General features: G+C 49.1%; 1 protein-coding gene across 1 annotated transcript in view; it reads right to left on the reverse strand.

Moving 5' to 3' along the window:
• Window positions 1-13,886, reverse strand: part of LOC115127140 (unconventional myosin-X-like) — a 322,940-nt gene that overhangs the window by 246,012 nt on the left and 63,042 nt on the right. The window contains exon 2 of the mRNA XM_065016386.1: window positions 5,691-5,795. Coding sequence (XP_064872458.1) covers window positions 5,691-5,795 — 105 coding nt within the window. The remainder of the gene's footprint in view (window positions 1-5,690; window positions 5,796-13,886) is intronic.

The raw sequence follows: 13,886 nt of genomic DNA on the forward strand, positions 1-13,886 counted from the left end.
AGACCTTAGAAAGACAGGGTAGGATAGATATAGGTCTGTAGCAGTTTGGGTCTAGAGTGTCACCCCCTTTGAAGAGGGGGATGACCGCGGCAGCTTTCCAATCTTTGGGAATCTCAGACGATACGAAAGAGAGGTTGAACAGGCTAGTAATAGGGGTTGCAACAATTTCGGCAGATAATTTTAGAAAGAGAGGGTCCAGATTGTCTAGCCTGGCTGATTTGTAGGGGACTAGATTTTGCAGCTCTTTCAGAACATCAGCTATCTGGATTTGGGTAAAGGCGAAATGGTGGGTAGCTTTGGCGGGTTGCTGTGGAGGGTGCCGGGCAGTTGACCGGGGTAGGGGTTGCCAAGTGGAAAGCATGGCCAGCCGTAGAGAAATGCTTATTGAAATTGGGAAGGTGACTCTCCTATATACACACAGAGAAATATAGGCTATGTCAGCAGTCTTTCTGGACATGAGAAAACAACGGTCTCTGTCATGACGGATGTATACAGAGCAGAGACTAAAACATGCGTTCTCTTGGACTCCTCAGATTTACAGTACATCTCACTGCACACTGACCCTGTATCAAATCATTATCATGTCTTCAGTGAGAACGGCTGTGTATTCCCAGCCTGCTGGAGAGATAATGTAAAGATGATAGACTCCAGCCATGCTGAGAGTTGAGCTGTGACCTTGTGAAGAAACTTCAACAACGCTAGCTGCCACTAGAACACACATGTTGTCGACATTTAGATCCAGCCTCAGAACAGCACAGCAGAGGCCTCCAGAAATAGCATGATGCCTGGGGTACGGGTGAGGAGGACAGCTGGGTGACAGAGCCTATAAATGGGGACAGGGCAGATGTAATGTACTTTTGGGCTCTGGGGGTAACCTAGGGCCTTTGGATTAGAATGTACTGTCTAGGAACAAGGAACGACATACAGGACAGCCAGCACCTGATGCAACATCAGTCCAAGACCAAACCAGAACAGAATAGAACAAACCTGACTAGACCAGACCAAACTAGACCAAACCAGACCAAACCAGACCAAACCAGGGCACCAAACCAGACCAAACAAGACCAGAAAAGACCAAACCAGTCCAAACCAGACCAGACCTGAACAGATAAAACCAGACCAAACTAGACCAAACCAAACCAGACCAGACCTGAACAGATCAAACCAGACCGGACCTGAACAGATCAAACCAGACCAGACCAAACCAGACCGGACCTGAACAGATCAAACCAGACCAGACCAAACCAGACCGGACCTGAACAGATCAAACCAGACCAGACCAAACCAGACCAGACCTGAACAGATCAATCCCGGCCAGACCAAACCAGACCGAACCTGAACAGATGTTTAATTTTTTTAAATGTTATTTCACCTTTATTTAACCAGGTAGGCCAGATCACCTTTATTTAACCAGGTAGGCCAGATCACCTTTATTTAACCAGGTAGACCAGATCACCTTTATTTAACCAGGTAGGCCAGTTGCGAACACTTTCTCATTTCCAACTGCGACCTGGCCAAGATAAAGCAAAGCAGTGTGACACAGACAACACAGAGTTACACATGGAATAATCAATAAACAAGCCAATAACACAACAAACAAGTCAATGACACCTGGCCAAGATAGCAAAGCAGTGTGAAAAAACAAAAGTCTAATCAATAAACAAGTGTGTTGAACAGTGTGTTGAAAAGGTATGAGGAGGTAGGCAATAAATAGGCCATAGTAGTGAAGATTTACAATTCAGCAGATTAACACTGGAGTCATACATGAGCAGATGATGATGTGCAAGTAGAGATACTGGAGTGCAAAAGAGCAACAAAGGAAATAAAACAATATGGGGATGAAGTAGATTCTACAGCCACAAAGTCCGATTCTACAGCCACAAAGTCAGATTCTACAGCCACAAAGTCTGATTCTACAGCCACAAAGTCAGATTCTACAGCCACAAAGTCAGATTCTACAGCCACAAAGTCAGATTCTACAGCCACAAAGTCAGATTCTACAGCCACAAAGTCAGATTCTACAGCCACAAAGTCAGATTCTACAGCCACAAAGTCAGATTCTACAGCCACAAAGTCAGATTCTACAGCCACAAAGTCAGATTCCACAGCCACAAAGTCTGATTCTACAGCCACAAAGTCAGATTCTACAGCCACAAAGTCAGATTCCACAGCCACAAAGTCTGATTCTACAGCCACAAAGTCTGATTCTACAGCCACAAAGTCAGATTCTACAGCCACAAAGTCAGATTCTACAGCCACAAAGTCAGATTCCACAGCCACAAAGTCCGATTCTACAGCCACAAAGTCCGATTCTACAGCCACAAAGTCCGATTCTACAGCCACAAAGTCAGATTCCACAGCCACAAAGTCAGATTCTACAGCCACAAAGTCAGATTCTACAGCCACAAAGTCAGATTCTACAGCCACAAAGTCAGATTCTACAGCCACAAAGTCAGATTCTACAGCCACAAAGTCAGATTCTACAGCCACAAAGTCAGATTCTACAGCCACAAAGTCAGATTCTACAGCCACAAAGTCAGATTCCACAGCCACAAAGTCCGATTCTACAATCACACAGTCAGAATCTACAGCCATAAAGTCAGATTCTACAGCCACAAAGTCAGATTCAACAGCCACAAAGCCAGATTCCACAGTTTTGGGTCTTAATTTAAGGTTAGGTTAGGCATAAGGTTAGGGATAAAGTTAGTTTTGTAAATGGGTTTGGTTCATGACTTTGTGGGTTAAGAAGCTAGTGAATGGTCGCCAGTCCACCCATTACACCATCATTTGTATTTTATTTGTATCCCCATTAGAATCAACAGCCACTCTTCCTGGGGTTTAAAGTCAGATTCTACAGCCACAAACTCTTCAGTTTATTCAATCCCCAGCCACAAAGCCAGACTCTTCCAGTTTTGGGTCTTAGTTTAAGGCTACTCTTTGGGGTTATGGCATAAGGTTAAGATAAAGTTAGTCTTTGTTTAAATGGATTTGGTCAAGGCAGAATGACTTTGGGGTTTATTATGGATCCAGTTCCTGCCAAGGCAGCAACTCTTCCTGGGGTTTATTATGGATCCAGTTCCTGCCATTACACCATCATTTGGGGTTTTTATGGATCCCCATTAGTTCCTGCCAAGGCAGCAACTACTCTTCCTGGGGTTTATTATGGATCCCCATTAGTTCCTGCCAAGGCAGCAACTACTCTTCCTGGGGTTTATTATGGATCCCCATTAGTTCCTGCCAAGGCAGCAGCTACTCTTCCTGGGGTTTATTATGGATCCCCATTAGTTCCTGCCAAGGCAGCAGCTACTCTTCCTGGGGTTTATTATGGATCCAGTTCCTGCCAAGGCAGCAGCTACTCTTCCTGGGGTTTATTATGGATCCCCATTAGTTCCTGCCAAGACAGCAGCTACTCTTCCTGGGGTTTATTATGGATCCCCATTAGTTCCTGTCAAGGCAGAAGCTACTCTTCCTGGGGTTTATTATGGATCCAGTTCCTGCCAAGGCAGCAGCTACTCTTCCTGGGGTTTATTATGGATCCAGTTCCTGCCAAGGCAGCAGCTACTCTTCCTGGGGTTTATTATGGATCCCCATTAGTTCCTGCCAAGGCAGCAGCTACTCTTCCTGGGGTTTATTATGGATCCCCATTAGTTCCTGCCAAGGCAGCAGCTACTCTTCCTGGGGTTTATTATGGATCCCCATTAGTTCCTGCCAAGGCAGCAGCTACTCTTCCTGGGGTTTATTATGGATCCAGTTCCTGCCAAGGCAGCAGCTACTCTTCCTGGGGTTTTATTATGGATCCCCATTAGTTCCTGCCAAGGCACCAGTTACTCTTCCTGGGGTTTATTATGGATCCCCATTAGTTCCTGCCAAGGCGGCAGCTACTCTTCCTGGGGTTTATTATGGATCCCCATTAGTTCCTGCCAAGGCAGCAGCTACTCTTCCTGGGGTTTATTATGGATCCCCATTAGTTCCTGTCAAGGCAGCAGCTACTCTTCCTGGGGTTTATTATGGATCCCCATTAGTTCCTGCCAAGGCAGCAGCTACTCTTCCTGGGGTTTATTATGGATCCCCATTAGTTCCTGTCAAGGCAGCAGCTACTCTTCCTGGGGTTTATTATGGATCCCCATTAGTTCCTGCCAAGGCAGCAGCTACTCTTCCTGGGGTTTATTATGGATCCCCATTAGTTCCTGCCAAGGCAGCAGCTACTCTTCCTGGGGTTTATTAAGGATCCCCATTAGTTCCTGCCAAGGCAGCAGCTACTCTTCCTGGGGTTTATTATGGATCCCCATTAGTTCCTGCCAAGGCAGCAGCTACTCTTCCTGGGGTTTTATTATGGATCCCCATTAGTTCCTGCCAAGGCAGCAGCTACTCTTCCTGGGGTTTATTATGGATCCCCATTAGTTCCTGCCAAGGCGGCAGCTACTCTTCCTGGGGTTTATTATGGATCCCCATTAGTTCCTGCCAAGGCAGCAGCTACTCTTCCTGGGGTTTATTATGGATCCCCATTAGTTCCTGTCAAGGCAGCAGCTACTCTTCCTGGGGTTTATTATGGATCCCCATTAGTTCCTGCCAAGGCAGCAGCTACTCTTCCTGGGGTTTATTAAGGATCCCCATTAGTTCCTGCCAAGGCAGCAGCTACTCTTCCTGGGGTTTATTATGGATCCCCATTAGTTCCTGCCAAGGCAGCAGCTACTCTTCCTGAGGTTTATTATGGATCCCCATTAGTTCCTGCCAAGGCAGCAGCTACTCTTCCTGGGGTTTATTAAGGATCCCCGTTAGTGGGTCCAGCAACATTAAGACAGTTATATACAGTTATAAATATTAATGAGTTGAATGGGGACCCCAATCTAGTCATTCTATTTCTATGCAGTCAGGGGTGTTATTACGGTGACCACGGTAATTTGGCCAATTTACCAACATCCCATGACCGTTACAGTCGTTACAGCCCTATTTTGAAGATGAGGCAACATGTTTTCAGTGCAGCTCTCCGGACCTCGTTGAAGGCTGAATGCAGACCCCAGGGTAAAATTAGCTTGACACACTTGGCCTAGAGGAAAGAGGGTTTGGCATGTTTGGCTCAGCAGTCTAAGGCACTGCATCTCATTGCTAGAGGCATCACTACAGACCCTGGTTCGATTCCAGGCTGTATCACAACTGGTCGTGATTGGGAGTGCCATAGGACAGCGCATAATTGGCCCAGCGTCGTCCGGATTAGGGCCATCATTGTAAATAAGAATTTGTTCTTAACTGACTTGCCTAGTAAAAAAAAGATAAAAAAATAGCCCAACACACTTTACTTTCATCCAGCGTAATTTGCCTAAGAAAACATTAATTTCGCTCAGACAGTGGATGGTCCCAGTAGGTAGTTATGGTCGTTTGGATGGTCCCAGTAGGTAGTTATGGTCGTTTGGTTTGTCCCAGTAGGTAGTTATGGTCGTTTGGTTTGTCCCAGTAGGTAGTTATGGTCGTTTGGATGGTCCCAGTAGGTAGTTATGGTCGTTTGGTTTGTCCCAGTAGGTAGTTATGGTCGTTTGGATGGTCCCAGTAGGTAGTTATGGTCGTTTGGTTTGTCCCAGTAGGTAGTTATGGTCGTTTGGTTTGTCCCAGTAGATAGTTTAGGTAGTTTGGTTTGTCCCAGTAGGTAGTTTAGTTTGTCCCATTAGGTAGTTTAGGTAGTTTGTCCCTCTTACCTTCTCATAGTTGGTGGTGAGGACCAGGGATCCGTCGTCGTGGTAACAGGAGCTGACAGTAGCAGGAAGGAGCTGATCTTTGTCCCGCAGCCAGACAAGGGCCCCCTGAAACACAACATACAGATAGACAACATGAGACTGTAGCTAAATACTGTCTGCAACACAACCCAACAACAACCCAACATGAGGGGCCCCTTGAAACACAACAGACAGAGAGACAGCATGACTCATAACAACAGATGAAAAGCATCATGTGGGAGCACGCTACTAGAACCTGATGCCTCGGGCTAAACACAAGATGCAACATGAATCTGTGTCAACTGAAGGGCCACTCAGAGGGGAAACAGAATAACACTTCATTCAGACAGAACGCATTAGCTGGGAAGATGGAGATCATTTTCAAAGTTGCTACCAACAGAGGGTTAACTGGACTAGTTACTGAGTCAGCCTCTGTCTGTCTGTCTGCCCATCATCTGAGTCAGCCTCTGTCTGTCTGTCTGCCCATCATCTGAGCCAACTGTCTGTCTGCCCATCATCTGAGCCAACTGTCTGTCTGCCCATCATCTGAGCCAACTGTCTGTCTGTCTGTCTGTCTGCCCATCATCTGAGCTAACTGTCTGTCTGTCTGTCTGCCCATCATCTGAGCCAACTCTCTGTCTGTCTGTCTGTCTGCCCATCATCTGAGCCGTCTGTCTGTCTGTCTGTCTGTCTGTGTCTGTCCTCACATCCTGCTGCTACACAGTCATTAGTCTGTCTGCTCACACCCCCACCCTGCTCACACCCCCACCCTGCTAACACCCCCACCCTGCTCACACCCCCACCCCGCTCACACCCCCACCCCGCTCACACACCCACCCTGCTCACACCCCCACCCCGCTAACACCCCCACCCTGCTCACACACCCACCCTGCTCACACCCCCACCCCGCTAACACCCCCACCCTAGTCACACCCCACCCTGCTCACACCCCCATCCTGCTCACCCCCATAACACCCCCACCCTAGTCACACCCCACCCTGCTCACACCCCCATCCTGCTCCACCCCCACCCTAGTCACACCCCCCTGCTCACACCCCCATCTTGCTCACCCCCCTGGTCACACCCCCCACCCTGGTCACACCCCCACCCTAGTCACCCCCCTGCTCACACCCCCATCCTGCTCCCCCCTGGTCACACCCCCACCCTGGTCACACCCCCACCCTGCTCACACCCTGCCCACACCCCCACCCCACCCTGGTTACATCCCCATCCTGCCCACACCCCCACCACATCCTGCCCACACCCCCACCCTGACCACACCCCCACCCCACCCCCCCCACCCTGGTCACACCCCCACCCTGGTCTTACCCCCACTCTGCTAACACCCCCACCCTGCTCACACCCCCACCCCCGCTAACACCCCCACCCTGCTCACACCCCACCCCCACCCCCCCTGGTCACACCCCCACCCTGCTCACACACCCACCCTGCTCACACCCCCACCCCGCTAACACCCCCCCCCTAGTCACACCCCACCCTGTCACACCCCATCCTGCTCACACCCCATCCTGTCACCCCCCCTGCTCACACCCCCCTGCTCACACCCCCATCCTGCTCCCCCCTGGTCACACCCCCACCCTGGTCACACCCCCCACCCCACCCTGTTACATCCTCATCCTGCCCACACCCCCACCCCATCCTGCCCACACCCCCACCCTGACCACACCCCCAACCCCACCCTGGTCACACCCCCACCCTGGTCACACCCCCACCCTGGTCATACCCCCACCCTGTTAATGTGGCAGAGTGATTGACCTCCCAGCCATGTCACAGTGAGGAGACAGGGATCTGTAGCAGGACGCAATAGGAGGAATAGATGGTTGGAAAGCGAGGAGAGAAGACCTGCAATAACAGGAATCACTAGTCACTTCCTGTTGATGTTGGAGCACGCTAGGGACTGTCTGTCTACAGCATAATGTGTCCTCTCCACTAGCTGACCACTGAGACTGGTTCTCATCCCAGCCTGGCCAAACAGTATGAGTCACCCAGGCGCCAGCGTTCAGTGGGGTAGTGAGGTGGAAAGGGAGTTGTTAGTCCAACAAGGCATAAAATGGAGAATATAAATATTCCTAAACCCTAAACACTAGACCAAAGGCCCTAACCTCAACACTCCCTACCTCTACACAAGGTTCTCATTTTTGGTGTAGTCACAGTCATCACCAAGACAGGGCTGAGTGTAGTCAGAGTCATCTCCCGGACAGGGCTGGGTGTAGTCAGAGTCATCACCAGGACAGGGCTGGGTGTAGTCAGAGTCAGAGTCATCACCAGGACAGGGCTGGGTGTAGTCAGAGTCATCACCAGGACAGGGCTGGGTGTAGACAGAGTCAGAGTCATCACCAGGACAGGGCTGGGTGTAGACAGAGTCATCACCAGGACAGGGCTGGGTGTAGACAGAGTCAGAGTCATCACCAGGATAGGGCTGGGTGTAGACAGAGTCAGAGTCATCACCAGGACAGGGCTGGGTGTAGACAGAGTCATCACCAGGACAGGGCTGGGTGTAGACAGAGTCAGAGTCATCACCAGGATAGGGCTGGGTGTAGACAGAGTCAGAGTCATCACCAGGACAGGGCTGGGTGTAGACAGAGTAGGAGTCATCACCAGGACAGGGCTGGGTGTAGACAGAGTCAGAGTCATCACCAGGACAGGGCTGGGTGTAGACAGAGTCATCACCAGGACAGGGCTGGGTGTAGACAGAGTCAGAGTCATCACCAGGATAGGGCTGGGTGTAGACAGAGTCAGAGTCATCACCAGGACAGGGCTGGGTGTAGACAGAGTCATCACCAGGACAGGGATGGGTGTAGACAGAGTCATCACCAGGACAGGGCTGGGTGTAGACAGAGTCAGAGTCATCACCAGGACAGGGCTGGGTGTAGACAGAGTCATCACCAGGACAGGGATGGGTGTAGACAGAGTCATCACCAGGACAGGGATGGGTGTAGACAGAGTCATCACCAGGACAGGGCTGGGTGTAGTCAGAGTCATCACCAGGACAGGGCTGGGTGTAGTCAGAGTCATCACCAGGACAGGGCTGGCTGTAGACAGAGTCATCACCAGGACAGGGCTGGGTGTAGTCAGAGTCATCACCAGGACAGGGCTGGCTGTAGTCAGAGTCATCACCAGGACAGGGCTGGGTGTAGACAGAGTCATCACCAGGACAGGGCTGAGTGTAGACACCACTCTAGCCGACGCTTGGCTTTGTGCATGGTGATCTTAGGTTTGTGTGCAGCTGCTCTGCCATGGAAACCCATTTCATGACGCTCCCGACGAACAGTTATTGTGCTGACGTTGCTTCCAGAGGCAGTTCTGAACTCGGTAGTGATTGTTGCAACCGAGGAAAGAGGATCTTTACACTTTAGATGATCTTTACCACTTGGTGGTCCCGTTCTGTGAGCTTGTGTGGCCTACCACTTCGTGGCTGAGCCGTTGTTGCTCCTAGATGTTTCCACTTCACAATAACAGCACTTAAAGTTGACCGGAGCAGCTCTAGCAGGGCAGGAATTTGCCGAACTATGCCGGTGCCACGTTGAATGTCAGTTTTTGCACATTTGATATTGCCTATAGGGCTGGGACAATGGCTGGCAAGTGAGCTGCATCACATACCTAAAATAACATTGTGGGACTGCATTTGGTTTTGGGACCAGTTCTTGTAAAAGCGGGCATGAGTCAGACAGATCGCCAGCCGGTGAGTGCTGGGTGCAGTATGAAAAGCCGCTGGTGAGGGCAGGAGCGGGATGAAGAAATCAATCCCCTGCAGATCTCTATTTTGTGTTTTTTCATTGTGATCATCACACCCCATTAGAGACAGAGAAAAAGCGATGGATCATTCAGCCAGCAGCACTCTGGTCTAAAAACATGTTCCATTAAAGAAAGATCAAGGTTATTTTCTCTTTAATGGAACACAGCTAAATGTAGCCCCAGAAACTCACCAGGGACGGGAGGCTTGGAGGGGGAGTAGAGGCTGTACATTAGGAGAGGGCTGGGTATGTGTGTGAGTGTGCGAGCCAATGTGTGTCTGGGACAGGGAGAGGAAGGCTGAGGTACACGAGGTACACGAGCAGACTAAATCAAATTACATTGTATTTGTCAAATGCTTACGTGTAAAGCTGTCATCAAGGCAAAGTGTCTTTGAAGAATCTCAAGTATAAAATATATTTTGATTTGTTTAACACTGTTTTAGTTACTACATGATTCCACATGTGTTATTTCATAGTTTTGATGTCTTCACTATTATTCTACGGTGCGGCAGGGTAGCCTAGTGGTTAGAGCGTTGGACTAGTAACCGCAAGGTTGCAAGTTCGAATCCCCGAGCTGACAAGGTACAAATCTGTCGTTTTGCCCCTGAACAGGCAGTTAACCCACTAGGCAGTCATTGAAAATAAGAATTTGTTCTTAACTGACTTGCCTAGTAAAATAAAGGAAAAATAAATTTAAAAAATTAAAAAGTGGTTAGAGCGTTGGACTAGTAACCGCAAGGTTGCAAGTTCGAATCCCCGAGCTGACAAGGTACAAATCTGTCGTTCTGCCCCTGAACAGGCAGTTAACCCACTGTTCCTAGGCCGTCATTGAAAATAAGAATTTGTTCTTAACTGACTTGCCTAGTAAAATAAAGGTTAAAAAAATAATAATAAAGAAAACCCCTTGAATGAGTAGTTGTGTCCAAACATTTGACTGGTAGTGTATATAAACTCATCAAAAAAATATTTTTATTTTTATTTTCAGCAAACTTAACATGTGTAAATATTTGTATGAACATAACAAGATTCAACAACTGAGACATAAACTGGACAAGTTCCACAGACATGTGACTAACAGAAATGGAATAATGTGTCCCTGAACAAAGGGGGGGAGGTCAAAATCAAAAGTAACAGTCAGTATCTGGTGTGGCCACCAGCTGCATTAAGTACTGCAGTGCATCTCCTCCTCATGGACTGCACCAGATTTGCCAGTTCTTGCTGTGAGATGTTACCCCACTCTTCCACCAAGGCACTTGCAAGTTCCCGGACATTTCTGGGGGGAATGGCCCTAGCCCTCACCCTCCGATTCAACAGGTCCCAGACGTGCTCAATGGGATTGAGGTCCGGGCTCTTCGGTGGCCATGGCAGAACCCTGACATTAATGTCTTGGCGGAAATCACACACAGAACGAGCTGTATGGCTGGTGGCATTGTCATGCTGGAGGGTCATGTCAGGGTGAGCCTGCAGGAAAGGTACCACATGAGGGAGGAGGATGTCTTCCCTGTAACGCACAGCGTTGAGATTGCCTGCAATGACAACAAGCTCAGTCCGATGATGCTGTGACACACCGCCCCCAGACCATGACGGACCCTCCACCTCGATCCCGCTCCAGAGTACAGGCCTCGGTGTAATGCTCATCCCTTCGACGATAAACGCAAATCTGACCATCACCCCTGGTGAGACAAAACCGCAACCCGTCAGTGAAGAGCACTTTTTGCCAGTCTTGTCTGGTCCAGCGACGGTGGGTTTGTGTCCATAGGCGACGTTATTGCTGGTGATGTCTGGTGAGGACCTGCCTTACAACAGGCCTACAAGCCCTCAGTCCAGCCTCTCTCAGCCTATTGTGGACAGTCTGAGCACTGATGGAGGGATAGTGCGTTCTTGGTGTAACTTGAGCAGTTGTTGTTACCATCCTGTACCTGTCCGGCAGGTGTGATGTTTGGATGTACCGATCCTGTGCAGGTGTTGTTACACGTGGTCTGCCACTGCGAGGACGATCAGCTGTCCATCCTGTCTCCCTGTAGCGCTGTCTTAGGCGTCTCAAAGTATTGTAGGCACAAAACTACCTTCATATTTCAGGAATCCCCCCTTTCCACAGTGGGGTCACATTAGTTTGCAGGTCAAACTGTTCGAGAAGTCCGATTTTCGGGATGTCTGTTTGACAAACACGGCTCTGTCACCGCAGGAAGTTCGACATCGGTGGATTGAGACGCATCCAATGGAACAGAAAAAAACTCTCCTTCTTAAACTGATGGATTTGGATGGGGATTTGTTATTATGTTAATTAGATTGATTCTAGGGGGTTATAAAGGTCACAGCGGCCACGGAGAGCGAGATCACGCGAAGAAGAGGCATTGAAGGCATTTAGTTAGACGTCGTGGAATCACTGTATTAATGTAGCCGGTGATGTGGTAAACTCCTCCATGTTATCGGATGACCCGCGGAACATAGCGAAACAGTCCTGTAGCTTCATCAGACCACTTCCGTATTCAGTCACTGGTACTTCCTGTAGCTTCCGCTTCATCAGACCACTTCCCTATTCAGTCACTGGTACTTCCTGTAGCATCCGCTTCATCAGACCACTTCCCTATTCAGTCACTGGTACTTCCTGTAGCATCCGCTTCATCAGACCACTTCCCTATTCAGTCACTGGTACTTCCTGTAGCATCTGCTTCATCAGACCACTTCCGTATTCAGTCACTGGTACTACCTGTAGCATCCGCTTCATCAGACCACTTCCCTATTCAGTCACTGGTACTTCCTGTAGCATCCGCTTCATCAGACCACTTCCGTATTCAGTCACTGGTACTTCCTGTAGCATCCGCTTCATCAGACCACTTCCCTATTCAGTCACTGGTACTTCCTGTAGCATCCGCTTCATCAGACCACTTCCCTATTCAGTCACTGGTACTTCCTGTAGCATCCGCTTCATCAGACCACTTCCCTATTCAGTCACTGGTACTTCCTGTAGCATCCGCTTCATCAGACCACTTCCCTATTCAGTCACTGGTACTTCCTGTAGCATCCGCTTCATCAGACCACTTCCGTATTCAGTCACTGGTACTTCCTGTAGCATCCGCTTCATCAGACCACTTCCCTATTCAGTCACTGGTACTTCCTGTAGCATCCGCTTCATCAGACCACTTCCGTATTCAGTCACTGGTACTTCCTGTTTTGTAGGCGTTGTATGCATTTCTGTGTGTGGAGTAAAGGTGATCAAGAGTTTTGTTCGCCTCAGTTTGACATGCTGGCAAAAATGAGGTAATGGATTTCAGAGGTCCGGAGTGAGCAGAACGTCCAGAACTGCCGACACGTTGACCTAGAAATCTTGATCCAAATGGATGTCCAGAAGCCGCGTCATAGGAAATGATGGAGTAGACCAGTTGAGGTCAGCATAAAAAATAGAATCGGTCAGGAGCCTGAAATAAAGAGTCTAACTGGCCACTGCTGGGATATCTCTGTGCATGTAGGGCACAGATCAGATTTAACTAGAGGTTAACATAAAAACATGAGGCTGAAGATAACACTTCAGATGTGTTCAGATGTGTTCCAAACTATATAGTGCACTACTTAGCACCCTATTCCCTATCTAGAGGCCTACACTCTTAGAAGAAAAGGTGCTATGTTGAACCTAAAAGGGTTCTTCGGCTGTCCTCATAGGAGAACCCTTTGAAGAACTCTTTTTTGTTCCGGGTAGAACCTTTTTGGTTCCAGGTTTTGGTTCCAGGTAGAACTCTTTTTGGTTCCAGGTAGAACTCTTTTAGGTTCCAGGTAGAACCCTTTAGGGATCCATGTAGAACCTTTTCCACAGATCTACATGGATCCCAAATGGGTTCAAGCTGGGGAACCCAAAAGGGTTCCTACGGCGACGGCAGAAGAACCCTTTTTGGAACCCTTTTTTCTAAGAGTGTATAGTCCCTGGAGGGTATAGTCCCTGGAGTGTATAGTCCCTGGAGGGTATAGTCCCTGGAGTGTATAGTCCCTGGAGTGTATAGTCCCTGGAGTGTATAGTCCCTGGAGTGTATAGTCCCTGGAGTGTATAGTCCCTGGAGGGTATAGTCCCTGGAGTGTATAGTCCCTGGAGTGTATAGTCCCTAGTCCCTGGAGTGTATAGTCCCTGGAGTGTATAGTCCCTAGTCCCTGGAGGGTATAGTCCCTGGAGTGTATAGTCCCTGGAGTGTATAGTCCCTGGAGTGTATAGTCCCTGTAGTGTATAGTCCCTGGAGGGTATAGTCCCTGGAGTGTATAGTCCCTGGAGTGTATAGTCTCTAGTCCCTGGAGGGTATAGTCCCTAGTCCCTGGAGGGTATAGTCCCTGGAGTGTATAGTCCCTAGTCCCTGGAGTGTATAGTCCCTGGAGGGTATAGTCCCTGGAGGGTATAGTCCCTGGAGGGTATAGTCCCTGGAGGGTATAGTCCCTGGAG

Source organism: Oncorhynchus nerka, linkage group LG3 (genome assembly GCF_034236695.1).
Source record: "Oncorhynchus nerka isolate Pitt River linkage group LG3, Oner_Uvic_2.0, whole genome shotgun sequence".
Lineage (NCBI taxonomy): Eukaryota > Metazoa > Chordata > Actinopteri > Salmoniformes > Salmonidae > Oncorhynchus > Oncorhynchus nerka.